Source organism: Lepidothrix coronata, unplaced genomic scaffold (genome assembly GCF_001604755.1).
Source record: "Lepidothrix coronata isolate B3197 unplaced genomic scaffold, Lepidothrix_coronata-1.0 Scaffold200, whole genome shotgun sequence".
NCBI classification, from domain to species: domain Eukaryota; kingdom Metazoa; phylum Chordata; class Aves; order Passeriformes; family Pipridae; genus Lepidothrix; species Lepidothrix coronata.
In genome coordinates this window covers 152,686-167,315 of record NW_016690380.1, presented here as the reverse complement: position 1 = coordinate 167,315, position 14,630 = coordinate 152,686, and the positions used below count along the sequence as shown (strand labels likewise).

General features: G+C 43.9%; 1 protein-coding gene across 1 annotated transcript in view; it reads left to right on the top strand.

Annotated features, from left to right (window-relative positions):
• Window positions 1-6,229: 6,229 nt before the first annotated feature.
• The window catches only part of CA7 (carbonic anhydrase 7), a 10,867-nt gene continuing 2,466 nt past the window's right edge, over window positions 6,230-14,630 (top strand). Inside the window, exons 1-5 of the mRNA XM_017832301.1 lie at window positions 6,230-6,318; window positions 8,336-8,533; window positions 11,293-11,411; window positions 13,630-13,725; window positions 13,959-14,021. Coding sequence (XP_017687790.1) covers window positions 6,279-6,318; window positions 8,336-8,533; window positions 11,293-11,411; window positions 13,630-13,725; window positions 13,959-14,021 — 516 coding nt within the window. The 5' untranslated portion in view covers window positions 6,230-6,278. The remainder of the gene's footprint in view (window positions 6,319-8,335; window positions 8,534-11,292; window positions 11,412-13,629; window positions 13,726-13,958; window positions 14,022-14,630) is intronic.

Genomic DNA, 14,630 nt, shown 5'->3' with positions numbered 1-14,630 from the left:
AATAACACTCACAGTCAGACTAAACCTGCCTCATCCAGCTTTCCTCCGCATCTCAACCCATTAATTCTTTAGCGCAATATTATTACTCTGCTCAGGGTCCATTATCCACAACCTCAACGGAGAGAATAACGTTCAAACAACAGAAGGCCTACAAAAAATACTTGCAACAACCACTTCATGCCTAACCATCAGCAATCCAGCCCTCATAGGAACCCCATTCCTTACAGGATTCTACTCAAAAGACCTCATCATCGAGAGTCTAAAATGTGGAATATATAAAATTTTATTAGGAAAGGATGTTCTTTGATGCTTGATCATTGTATACTTTCAAGCCTAATCAACAAGGAGGGAGATTTAATCTGTGGAACAGAAAGCAGCCAACAAAGTCTAAGTGATGTCCAGGTATTAGTTAGAAAGACAAATTAATTGTCGGTAGAATTGCCTTGTTAAGGCTGGACGTGTTTCAATGATCTCAGACTTGGGGGAGATTAACAAGGCTTGGGAAGAAGGATGTACCACTGATTTGGGCACACAAAGAATGCAGAATTTACAGGCCACAAGGACATTTGGCAGAATCCCCAACATAAGGAAGAAACTAATAAAGACAACTCAGTGATTGTGCTGGATCAGCTCCAACTGGGTAAAGGGTAATTCCAGCAGGGGCAGGTCATGACCACCAACCCAAGAAACCCCCTGACTCAAAAGAAGAGGAAGACTGAGAGCATGGGACTAATTAGCATGAGAAGTGAGAGAATCATTAACCAATAGGAGATAGAATACTAATTAATAAGAGAACTGTGTAACTTGTAGCCAACAGACATTACTGCCTTTGTTTGCTAAAATGTATAAATAGCAGAAAGTTTTGAGAGTTACTGTGCTTGATTTGTGGAATCCAGGCTGGAGCAACTCTGAAATAAATAATCAATGTCTCTCTTGAGTGTGTAATTATTGGCTTGTTGCACACTGCGTAACAAATCCAGTTTTTCTGGCCAACACTGCCATGACCACAATTTATGTTTTAAACAGGCATTTTTCTGCATCTCTCAACCCACTTTCTGGAATGGAGTCTTGAGGTGTTTTCGAGCAAACTGAGAGAGAAGCCCAAAAAGCAGACAGTGTTCAGGAAAATCCAGTTAGGTATATGTTCCAGAGATATTGCACATTATTGCAGTTATTCCTTCTTAATACTGAGAAAAGAACATCTGAAATCTCTTGTGTCTATGTACTTTTGTTATGAAGATCTTTCCATATAGGATCAGTATTAGTTGTAGAACGACAGGGTACAAAAAAAGAGAAAACTCTCACATCTTTAAAAATTTCAACAAAGATTTCTGGCACTAAATTTCAACAATGAAAGAGAGGTCCTAAAATCTGTGCACTGTTCCAGCTAATTTGTTAGCCTGTACAAGGGTGTTACCCTTTTAATCTGCCTCTCTTCAGTAAAGTAATTTGCTCTGTATCTGCTGCAAAGATGTATACAGCAGGGCAGTTATCACCGAGTGGTTTATATCGTGCAGGTGATCTACTACAATACAGTGCTTCCTCTTTTGTTTTCGTCAGTATCTCCACCAAAGTTCATTTTTCTCAGGCTTTGTGTTTTCTGTGCCACAGTAAATCCTTCCTTCTGCTGACATTTCAGTGGTTGTTGCAGTATTACAGGGACATCCTGTTTACTAAAGTCAAAAGCAGTCTCGTTCTGTTCTTGCTCTCTGCTACACTGTTTCACCTGGACAAACCATAAATTACAAGAATTAATGTTTCAGGCTGAGTTCCAAAATGTAGTTCCTGTTTCTGGCATAAGGCAGCCAAGTGTGTATAGTTTTAAAAGTCAAAGACAAGTAATTAAAAAAATGGGGTGTGAAGGCTGGGAAACTTCTAGGGAACCAGGTACCACCTTCCTCTTTTTCTGCCCCACTTTCCTGAGAATGTTCCAAATAAATTCCTTCTATTCACTTGGCCATCTTGGCCTATATTTGACTCAAGTTTTTCTCTTGCATGGTTGTTAACCTTACGTATGTCCTTTTTGTCTTTTTCTTCTTAATCCCTTTCTTTACTTAGATACCCTTTTTTCCCCCCCTTATGCCAGGAAGAGATTCCCAGCTGCATTTTTTCCCCTAGGAAATCTCACAACTCTCACTCTGTAGCTGTGGGAGAAGGATTACCACTTTCAGCTCCTGCAGTCACACTGATGCATGAGAATATCAATATACAGCCATCACACTTTTGTGTTTGCAAAGCAAATCTTGAGAATATAAAATTTGAAATTTCTCTGGTCAATCAACAACTACAGGCAGTCTCTTTTTAAATAAAATACTAAAAAATAGAAAAAATCTGGAATCATTCTTCTTTTAGTGTTCAGGGTTGGCAGTACACTGTTCTGCTTATATGCACCACGTGAAGCATTTTTGTGCAGTTCCTGGATTCATTATAAAGTATTTTAACACACACATGAAGAACAGATGTCAGCTTAGTGTATCTCCCATTTGGGAACTGGCAGCATCCGTAATGCAATGTAAGAAGAGAGATGAGCTGCCTGGGTAAACAAGATACTCTTTCAAGAACCTGAGGTGTAGGCAAGCTCTGGAGTGATGAATGTTTTAACATTTAATCTGCTCCTACCTCCTGTTCATCAGAGGCTCTAGAGTGTGCAGCCTGTACCCAAAGTGATTGTAATTCTGCCCTATTTTTGTTAATAGGCACTGACACATCAGACACACTCGTATGCATTAAAGAAGGCACGACACCTTGTTCAAATGATTCAAATTATTAATGATGAGCAAATGTAATTGCCAAATTACTTAAGCAAATACATTTACAGTGCCATTGAGCCATTCACCTTGGAACCAAATAACTCTCATTTCATTCTACATCTCCTAAAATGCAGCTCTGCCCCTCCACAGTGATGCACTAATATATAGCAAAAGTATTATGCTCAAGTGATATCTCCTTGTGGAAAAACTTCCCAGTGACTCCAGACCTGTATTATAATAGAGACAACTTGCCTTAAAGATTCAAAAATCCAGTTTCCTCAAACCTGCAAAGTTTAACATGTCCAGTTTCAATTCAGCATTCCAATCTTACTTTTCTAACCATGATGGTTAGTTCTTATATAGCAATTTTAATAAATGGAGCTCAAATTAAATCATAAAGGAAATTATTCCACATATAGAGATGGGGAAACAAATTTGTTGTTAGTTCTGTTTCACAACTGGTGACAGGTTCAGAAGAACCCCTGTATTTGTCCTAGGCTGCTGCTCTGTTCACTCATCACTGCTGTCAAAGGGGAATAAAACCATAAGTATGAGGACTGGGGAAGATAGATTTATTCTTTTAGGTAGCTTGAAACATTTCACTGTAGTGAATGGAATTATGTCTTCCTGTCATTCACTGCTTAGCAGACACTTCTGAGAGGGAGTCAAAAGCCCAGGAGAAATTTGTGGAAATCACGAGTATTTCACATTTAGCTCAGAGTTGAAGAAATCCACCCTTTAAGCACCCATCACTTGTTGGTTCTGACTTCCATAACTTCATGAGTATGATATAATTATCCTTGATTCAATCCAGTAAAACTGAGAACAGAATTTCATGGCTGCAGCTTTGAAGCAATAAATTATGATTTAAGGACAGAATCAGTGAAAATCCATTCTTAGAGTCAGCCACTGTCCAGAGGTATCAAGATCACAGAACAATGTGGTATTTGCATAAGCAGCAGTGTTTTCTTATCTTTAAGGAAATCTTAGTATTTTCCTAAAAAAGAAAGAAGGCTGATTGGATTGGGAGCACATTAAACTGTCACATACACACTGGCTATCATTTATAGATAAAATTTTATTCAGGCTGTCTTTTCTTTCCTCTCAAGTATTGTCATTCCCCCTTCTTCCTTTTTCTAAATCCAACCATTTACAACTCCATTTTGTGGAGCTGTTTCCTGCCATGTCTTCAGGATGTTTTCACTTGTCTCAGAGCTCCTCATGTGCCATGTTTTTATAGTCCAAATATGCAGACATCTGTGTGGGTTTGAATGTGAGAAGATGAAAGCTGAAGTGGTGAATGGTGTCAGGTGCAGGTAGACACTGGGCACTGCAATGACTGACCTGGCCCCAGTTTTCAAGTTTCTCTTGAAAACAGTTGCACGGTATTCTCTATCTTACATATGGATTTCCCCAGTTTATTGCCTGCTCTTTTAACATACAAATTTTCTCTTCCATTTCTTTTCACTGATACTTTCTGTACTTTTCCCCATGGTCTAGAGCAGTTCATCTGACTGTTTTCATCTGACTGACTGTCTCCAGTTGGCTTTCCTGGCTACAAACACATCACAGAGCCACACAGGAGTGAGAAGCAAAGGAGCACAGCTCCCTGCAGCTCATTTGCCCTACTAAGAGCAGAGTATTTTCACAGAATATGCTGGGCTGGAAGGGACCCACAAGGACCATCCAGTCCAACCCCTGGCCCTGCACAGGCCCATCCCCAGAGTCACCCCCTGTGCCCCAGAGGATCAGCCAAACCCTCCTGGAGCTCTGGCAGCCTTGGGGCTGTGCCCACTGCCCTGGGGAGCCTGGGCAGTGCCCAACCAGCCTCTGGGGGAAGAACCTTTGGCTGAGATCCAACCTGAGCCTGCCCTGACACAGCTCCAGCCATTCCCTGGCTGCTGTCCCTGGTCCCCCCAGAGCAGAGCTCAGTCCCTGCCCCTCCTCTGCCCCTGCCCAGGAATTGGAACTGCACTGAGGTCTCCCCTCAGTCTCCTCTGCTCCAGCTGAACACACCAAGTGCCCTCGGTGTCCTCACACACCTTCAGATCAAGGCCCTTCCCCATCTCCATGTCCCTCCTTTGGACACTCTCCAATGGCTCAATCCCTTCCCTCCATTGTGTCCCCCCAAACTGCCCCAATGTTGAGGTGAGGCCGCCCCAGGGCAGAGCAGAGCGGGACAATCCCCTCCCTGACAGGCTGGTGGCCATGCTGGCCCCAGTGTTTGGTCCCCACAAGACCTGTGTGCACACACTGTTTGAGCACAGCTGTACCTGTGCTGCCCATGCCAGGTGTGTGTGTGGGACCCAAGTACATCACACAGTTTAACAGAAATAAATTGAGAGGTTGAGCTGAGTAAGTCATCACAGAACTCTCCTGTGGAGACCTTTAGAGCAGTTTACAACCCTCACTGAGTGATTTAGCTTGCATCAGCTGCTCTCCAAGGTTTTATAGCTGACTCTTATGGAAACCTCCTGAAGAATGAAATTAATTCTTACAAGGCAGTACCACAATGTAACAGTTGTATAAAATACTCTTATTGATTTTTTCCTTCCATATTCTTGATTGCATAATAGAAGAATCTCTATTTTGGTGTGCTGTTGTCTTTGTGAAACTCAATATGTTTATAAAATGTAGCCTTGACAGGGAGCATTTGCTTGGATCCAACAAAATTGCTACCAAGGAGCCATTTCCCTTGCCACAGAGATGTCTTAAGTCATTTTACAGCTACAGATTGGGTGTCTCACTGTAGCTTCTTCATGGGTTTAGCAGGGTACAGGTACTGGATCATTCCAGATAACTGAGGCTTCACAGATCAACTCCTTTCTCTGGAGTCTGCTGAGTCCTGTTCCCTAATATAACCACACTTTCCTTTTTGTCTATTTAAAAAGTTTCTTCAAAGTTACAAAGAAAAATAAAATCAGATTGCCAATTAATCCTTAGTTTATGAGATTTTTACCTTGTTTAAAAGTAGCACAAGGAATTTTTCCTGAGATGAGAATATTCTCCATCCCATCTAATCACTGATTCTTAAGTTTTAATTACAAATCAGGTGAAAACACCGTTCCTTTTTTGCAGCTGGAGGGAGTGTTTCAGAAAAGAGAGGCAGAGCACAGACGTGAGCAGGGCAGGTCCCACTGCCACCTGCACGTGTTACTGTGCCTGGTGCTCAGAGCACGTTATGGCTTTGGAGTAGAGTGGGAAAACACTGCTGCTTTTTCCTAAATGTGATCTGCATGTGTCCTAGGACAGCATGTCACCTGGACAGTTTCCTCTCTGAGTCCTGAGACTTCAGTTTTATATTTTCCTTCTGTGCTGCCTTAGCAAATAGAGGGAGCAGGACAGGAGCAGGAGGAGGACAGGAGCAGGAACAGGAGGAGAAAGGCTCTCCCTGTCCTGCAGGAATTGCTTTGGCTGCTCTGTATCTTTAAGGGGCTGACCCTATCCCACGGTGAGCCATTATAAAGGCAGGTGAGCAGCAGTGCCCTGCTCGAGGAGCTGGAGCACGGCAGGGTGCAGCTCCCCAAAATGACTGGCCAGCGCAGTTGGGGATATGGGCAGGATGACGGTAGGTTATGGCATTTCCGTGCTGCATCTCTCTGTCTCCCCCCACTCGTTTTCTTTCTAGAGCTGTTGCCTGAGCCCTGCAGAGCTGCCTGCATTTCAAGGTCTGCAAGCATCAAGTATATACAGCAGGTAATTAAATACTTTATTGATAATCAATAGCACCCAGAAAGTGGCACCAAAAGATGCACAGGCTTATACCTGCTGCCTTTCACTGTTGCAATCAGCATTCCTGAACTGAGGGAAGCAGGACTGAGTGGGGTTTTTTTTCAGGCTGCAGAGATGGGTCCCTTTCCAAAAAGCTGTTATGAAAAAGATTAACTGTGTCTGTCTCTCCACAAGCAATTCTTGTAAGTAACGAAGATTTAGCAGAGCAGTAATGGATCTCCTGATTCTGTGCAGCTGTTGAAACGTGATCTCTAGGCTTCCATAGGAGTGAATAAACTAAGTTATATGTTAAATATGTCTAGAACATCACTAAATTGTACAGATCAGTATCAGAGATCTCTTACAGAACAACTTATGCTTTCTGATTTGACAGTTTTTAATTTAGCTGTCCTCCCTTGCTTCCCACCCCCAAGGATGTGTCAGAGGGAAATGTGAAGCTACTGAAAGATTCCCACAGTAGTGTTTTGCAGTGCCTGCTCCTTCACAGAGGAGGGTTGGATGAGTGGCTGGTGCTGTCCAATAAAACAGTCTTTTGCATGACTTTCAGGAGCCTCTCTCTCTTTTGGCAGCAATTATTTTAGCTGCTGAGTGTCCAACGAGAGTCTTCTGCATAACCTTCAGGGGCCAGTCTCCTAACAGCAACTCCTGTAGTTTCTGTGAGTCCAAAAGCAAAGTTGAATACTAAGTGAAGCTGGTTAGTGCTGGTAGATGCTATGTTTGAGCAGGTAGGAGTAGTAATAAAGCCATATATGCTTCTAGGAAGCTTGAGAGCCAAATGATATTGCCTTACCTTGTCTAACAGCATTTAATTCCTAAACCTGCTTTACAGGCAGGCTGAGAAAAAATGTTATTTTCTAAACTTAGATTTGCAGAAAATGTCAAAGCCAAATAAGAGTATAATAGATCACTGTTTTGTTATGTAAACTCAAGGAGGCTGAATACCTGTGCTTGATTAAAAAAGCTTCCCCTTGTGAAAGTATGTGAGAATGCTACAATTAAAAACGTGCTTCTTGAGAATCTGGAAGCAAAATTGTTACTGTTAATACTTTATGAGCAGAAGCAGTAGAAGAATTTACTTGCTGCTTGTACTACCATACCAAAGTAAAAAAAAAGGCATAAGAGAAAGTAATCCTTTGATATGGATAAGCTTTTGTTATCTCAAAGGGCATAAGAATGTTCCAGCTCTGGCAGCAGAGTTGTGTTATTAAATTGGTCTTTCTCCCCACTCTGTTGAGGTCAGGCCGTCCAAAAATGTTAATTAACATGGTGTACCTTTCACTCAGGGTAGGGAGATACCATAATGGGCATGAGTGAAGAATAGAGCTGCCTCAAAGATTTACTGCAGTCATAAAAGGATTTTAAAAATAACTGCACACTCAGTAGCTTAAGAGGTTGAGTCATCTGCATCTCATTTGAATTGCTGGAGTTTTTACACTCTTTTCCCCAGGAAGAATTAAAGGCTGTCTCCTTGGGGGAGTGTGTGTGTGTGTGTGTGTGTGTGTGCAAGAGTGTTTACACCTGCACCCACCTTGGAAGCCCTTCAGACACCTCAGCAATGTAACTGCAAAGTCTGCAGAAAATGAGTGGCACAAGTAGCTGAAGGTACAGCAGTCTGTTGATGTGCCATGATTTCCTCAGGGTGCTTTGTGTGAGATGTTTGAATCCCCATCTTGTTGCAGCCTGTTTGTGCTAATAAAAACATGCCAGCTTAGAATTGAAATGGATTTCTCGGATACCAAACGTTCGAGTCACCCTTGCTGAGCAAGCTTTATTTCAAGCCTCATGAAAACCCATAACGATTTTGTGTTTAGTAGGAAGGAAATAATGATGCTTTCCTTTCTTTCCTTTTGAAGGACCTTCAGAGTGGCACAAATCCTACCCTATTGCCCAGGGGAGCCGCCAGTCCCCCATTGATATTGTTTCTGCAAGAGCAGTTTATGACCCAAATCTGAAGCCACTGATCATCTCCTATGAGTCGTGCACATCCCTCAGCATCTCCAACACTGGCCATTCAGTTATGGTGGAGTTTGAAGATACTGATGACAAGGCAGGTGAGATAACACAGCCAACTGACTTAGAACACCATTTGTGACTTGGGGAAACAGTTATGTACGTGCTGTGCAGTGTAACTTTTGTGACGTATAATTTCAGTTTAGAGCAAGGCAGACGACCAGAGCCCTTCATATTCTGTCTTCTCAAGCCTCATGTTTGTTGTCTTCACTTCGAGCATCTCTAGCTGTGCAATATTGCAGAGCGGAATAGTGTTTCTGCATTAGGAAAACCTCTTTGCATCAGGAAAACCAGAAATTTGTTTGCAGTGCTCTTCTTTTAAATGAGATGTGGAGTTTGCAGGACAGGGAATCTTTGTGTCTCTCCACCATCTCTCCTAGACCACGCAGAGTAGGTGTGTAAGCTCCTCGCTGCCCTGTTCCATGAGCATCCAAAGACACTAACTCACATGCCAGCTCTGGCTCACTGCCCAGTTTCCATCCCCAGGGAAGAGAAGAGGATTAGCAGAAATGGGTCATACAAGCATAGTCATCATAATCACAGCCACTGCACCAAGTTGGGTCTGGACAGTCACTGTCACCTTGCACTGTTTTCTTTCCTCCCTGCCTCAGAGCAGCTCAGTTTCTGCAGAATTTATATAACCTTCAGCTAATTCTGAGTTTGTAGCAGCTTGTGGATGTTGGACTGTCTGCAGCTGGACATTATCCTTGTCTCAGCTCTTGGCAGGGAATGTAAAAGCTTTAAGAGTTTGATTATTTCCCCTGTAAATTCTACTTTCATGGAAGACCTTGCTTTTACATCTGGAGGTAGGGGGAGAGCATTCAAATGGAGATGATAAAGTAGCTGATAAATGGGAAGAGTGAATGTAGAAAACCAACTCTGAACAGCTTTTAAATGTATCATCTAACTTCATCGTCCTTCCGTGTGTGTTGTTTGATGCAGCCTAAATTGGATATCTGGATATTCAAAGCAATTTACTCTTTCTGTGAAGTGGCTTGTCCATGCTGGTAACCCTTTTAAATAAGGGCTAGGGGTTGAAATTCAAGCCATTTTGTTCTAAAATTTCTCTTCTGGAATGAATTTAAGAAACTGCCCCATGGAAGAGTCAGGTTTTTAAGCATCTTAATTGAATTGGAAAAGATTGGATGTGCATTTTCCACTTGTACTGCACAGATCCATTCAGTCTGTCACCCTACAAAGGGAACTTTTAAAATATCTTTGGAAGGATTATCTCAGCTTGCTGAATACTTTCATGCAATTTTCAGCTGAACTCTATCTCTGTAACAGCGAACTTTATTCAGCTTTAGAGATTGAACATCATCTATAACTCTGCATATAGAGATACAGACTCAGAGAACACGCAGAACCTCTGCCCTTTCCACACAAAGTACTGGTTTTAGTAATACTTTTCCAAGGAAGATGATTGCTAGGAATGGAAAATATGTTTCAAACAGGTTTTAGTTGTATTGAAATAGATCCAGTGACTCAGCTCTGAATAATTGGCACAACAGAATTTCAAGAGTAACCCGTCATAGTTAATTTCTTAAAATATTTGGGACAGGTGATGCATTCCTTTGCTAAGTTGAGAAAAACATACTGGGAGATATTTATATTCTTCATTAGTACTAAAACCTTTGCTTTGGTGAGGCCAGTTTCCTGCACAAAGGCCAGCTGGAACCATGCACATGTGGCAGCACTGGGCAAGCCCCTGCTTTAAATTTTTAAATAAAATGCTACACTGAGGATGCTTTACAGATACTAAACATAATTTTAATTTTCTTAATGTAAGACTTTTTGGTTGGGTTTTCCTGTCTGTTGGGCAAAATGTATTAGATTTGGTGCCATATAAAGTTACAGGAGGGATTACTGATGCTGTTGATCAAGTGTCTTCTATAGGTGGCACCTTAAACATTGGCCTGTTCATACATCATTTAGAAATAACACTTAAGTTTCTCTGTAGCATTTCCTTACCTTTATAAAGTGACTTGAGATTGAGTGGTGTCGTGTGAAGTACGAGCTATTACATTACTTCTTTTATGGGATCGGGTATTTAAAGGAAAGGGAATATGGATAACCTCTACTGGAAGTAAAGACACTGTAAAAAGGAAATACTTAGCTGAACTGTCTGCCTGATGTTCAGGGTATAAGGTTTCCTTGGGGCCTTCTCTTCTCCAGGCTGAACAATCCCAGCTCTCCCAGCCTTTCCTCCCAGCAGAGCTGCTCCATCCCTCTGCTCATCTTGGTGCCTCCTCTGGACTCTCTGCAGCAGCTCCGTGTCCTTGCTGTGCTGTTCCCCAGGGCTGGAGCAGCTCTGCAGGGGGGTCTCACCTGAGGGGCAGAGGGGCAGAATCCCCCCCTGCCCTGCTGCCCACGCTGGGGGATCAGCCCAGGGCACGGGGGATTCTGGGCTGGTTCATGTCCAGCCTCTCCCCCACCAGCCCCCCAGGTCCTTCTCCCAGGGCTGCTCTCAACCTGTTCCACTGGTTATGCCTTTCCTGTTAAACACAATAAAAACCATGACAATGGTTACCACACCTTCCTATGTCAAATATACTCTTCCAAGAAGGCCACAAAATTCTGGATAGGTAGCCATTCAATGTTTTTTGACTTATATTTCTACATGAATTTAGGTGCTTTCCATTAATAAATCCACCCCTCCTAAGTGTGTGGATGATATATCTTTTTCATGCTGGCAGAGGCTACTGGCCTTTTTCCACTATTGTGCCAACAGTGGTTAGTTTTTGACTAGCAGGGAGCTAAAAAGCTTTTTTCTTTCTTTTTCTTGTTTTTTCCTGCCCAGCAATCAGTGGTGGGCCCTTCCAGAACCCATTTCGGCTGAAGCAGTTCCACTTTCACTGGGGGAGAACACACAGCCAGGGCTCAGAGCACACAGTTGATGGCAAACCTTTTCCCTGTGAGGTAACCATGGGTTTGTACTGGGGTTATTTCATGCAAATGCTGTTGACAAGTGACTGTGTGTGCAGTGGGGACAGGATTAGGATTCTCATTGCTTACTCCCTGTGGTTAGGGCAGCCCAGACTCTGAGCTGGTGTTATCCATAGATTAGAAATGGCTTCATATGGGGGCCCTTGAGAAAGTTCTGCAAAGCCAGGACAAGGCATGAGGCTCTCCCAGCACAATCCAACCAAAAACCATGGGAATGTGGCATCCTGGAGTCTACCAGTGAGTACTGGAGCACAGTGCTTTGTAGGATGAAGGCCTGTGCCAGGGAAGTCAGGTCACAGGTTAATGCCTGATTTGTTTCAAATTAAAGATGTGTGGTAGTTGACCCAGGCTGGATGTCAAAGCTGCTCCATCCCTGCCCTCCTCAGCTGGATGGGGAGAGAAAATGCAGTGAAACATTTGTGGGTCAGGATAAGGATAAGGACAGGGAGAGATCAGTCACCAGGTACTGACACAGCAAAACAGACTTAGCTGGGGGAAATCAGAGTAGGATAATGAGAAATAAAAACTAAATCTTAAAACCTTCTCCTCACCCTTCTTCCTGGGCTCTCCTTTACTCCCAGCTTTCTCTACCTTCTCCCCTGAGCAGTGCAGGGGGATGTGGGATGGGGGCTGTGGTCAGTTCATCCCATCTTGTCTCTGCTGCTGCTTCCTCCTCAGTGGGAGGACTCCTCACACTCTTCCCCTGCTCCTGTGTGAGGTCCCTCCTACGGGAGACAGTCCTCCACAAAATTCTCCAGCGTGAGTCCTTCCCATGGGCTGCAGTCCTCCAGGAACTGCTCCAGCCTGGGTCCCTTCCATGGGGTCATGGGTCCCCTTCCATGGGAGGGTGGTTTCTCAGCTGGGATGATTGACACACACAAAAGAAGTGGCCAGCAGCCTTCCATTCCAGGCTGATGGCCCTCAGAAGACTGGGGGGAGAAGGTAATTTTTTTTCCCTCTCCTTGGAAAACAGCATCCTCACTTCACTTTTGCCCTGACTCAGGGAGGGTGTGTTGTGTAGAGGGGTCCATGGTTCATTTGTTTTCGGCCAGGTATCTGGCAGCTTCTGGCCCGGCTTCACCTCCCTTCTCCTGCACCCCATTCTGCCCCCAGCCCGGACCGGCTGGGATTTCACTGGAGAGGCTTGGCCGACCTGCGGAGAACCTTTGGGGGAGGAGGCCGCCCCTTCCCTCCTCCGTGTTTGGCAGCGGCTTGTGCCCATCGATGAAGGGGTGGGGGGGGAGAATCCCAGCCAGAGCCAGCCGTTGGCAGCGTGAGTCCATAGGAAGAGCCCCTTTTCCCCTTTTCCCCTTTTCCCCTTTTCCCCTTTTCCCCTTTTCCCCTTTTCCCTTCCCGTGGGGGGAAATCTCCATTTCGGCTCCTCCCTCACAGCGGGGGCTGAACAGCGCCCCCTGCTGGCCAACACCGAGCACCGCAGTGATCCCACAGCGCCCCCTGCTGGCCAGCACTCAGCATTGCGGTGATCCAGCAGCGCCCCCTGCTGGCCAACACTCAGCACTGCGGTGATCCAGCAGCGCCCCCTGCTGGCCAACACTCAGCACTGCGGTGATCCAGCAGCGCCCCCTGCTGGCCGCGGTTGGAATTGCGCCCAAGGACAGAAGGCACCGAACTGGTTTTTTGGGGGGGAACTTTGGGTACAGGATTATTGTTTAGATGGTTTTGTGTTCTTTTGTTGTTCTGCCAATACATATATGTCCTCTAATAAAGGGCTGTTATCTTTCCTTTCTCCACACTTCCTCAATTGGAGCCTCTTAATTTTGGATTGACAAGTGCTGGGAGGGAGGAGCTTGGTCTTCCTCGTAACTCATCCTCATTAGCAAAACACTTCAGTCTCATTAAACTGAGCCAGAACTGCTCCGGTGTGGGTCCCTCCCATGGGGTCATGAGCTGGGGGAGCTTCTGGGAATTTCTCACCCAAGCCACCCCTGAAGCTCCCCCACTACCAAAACCCGGCCGTGCCACCCCACTGTGGGCTGATATCTAGAAAATTTGTCTAGTGCCTGTCCACACTTAGGGACCAGTCCAAAAGATTGAACTTGTTCATGTTTCCAACAATGCCTTTTGCACAAAACTGTTCTGTTGTGAATGGCTGTTGGTGCCGTTAACATGAGAGAAACCATGTTCACAGCTTCTATCATTAATCATTTTTATTTGTTATTTTTCTTTAAAGCTCCACTTAGTTCATTGGAATGGCAGAAAATATGCAACATTTGGAGAAGCAGCAGCAGCTCCAGATGGCCTGGCAGTAGTTGGTGTTTTCTTGGAGGTAAGAATGGCAAAAATAGCATATTTACATGATGAAAAGCATTATGCTGTCAAGTGTTTGAGGACCACACCACATATTTAAGAGGTGCTTAAGGAAAACAGATGACTTATTGGAAACAGTAACTCATTGCAAATTGCTGTTGAACTTTAGTTGGAAGGTGGGGATTCAGACAAGAAAACATCTATTCATAGTTGAAGTCCTTCTTATTTAACCTGTCTATTCTGTTATTTTAGATTGGGAAAGAACATGCTGGTATGAACAGACTCACTGATGCTTTGTACATGGTAAAATTTAAAGTAAGTTTTCAGCTCTTTAAATTTATTTCTGGGGTATCCTTTAGAAATCAAGCACATGTACCTATCTGAGACAAAAATCATATCCTCCCATCACTAGAACCTCACTGTAGTTGTCTCCTCTTCCCCTCCAAAGTTCATTTCTTTTGCCTAATCTCAGGTGCCTCACAAGGCTGTGCTGACCCCACTGGTCATCAGAGGTTCTGCCTTTCCCTGAAAATCTAAAATCAAAAGCTCCACAACCCTTCAGGCTCAGCTTTTACCCTCAGCAAAATAGTCCATTTCCATTGAGCCTGGTGTTGACCAAGTGGAAGTTGGCTGTTTGTCTTTGCTGCAGAGCTCTGTCAGGGACAATCTTACTGGGGTCCTGAGTTAATCTGTTCCTAAAGTGTTTTGTGAGTAACTGAATATTTTTTGGATATTCTTACAGGCTGAAAAGCTTTTCTCTAGACTGTGGTAATCACTACTCCAGGCAGCAATTCCTTCTATTTCTGCGTGTCTTTGGTTGATCCACCTTCCTCTAATTTTAGACTTGAAGCTTTGATTTTTTTTTTAAAGCCAATATTTACCATAGCAGACAATGACTACAGGATTTAAGTTTTCTACTAAAAC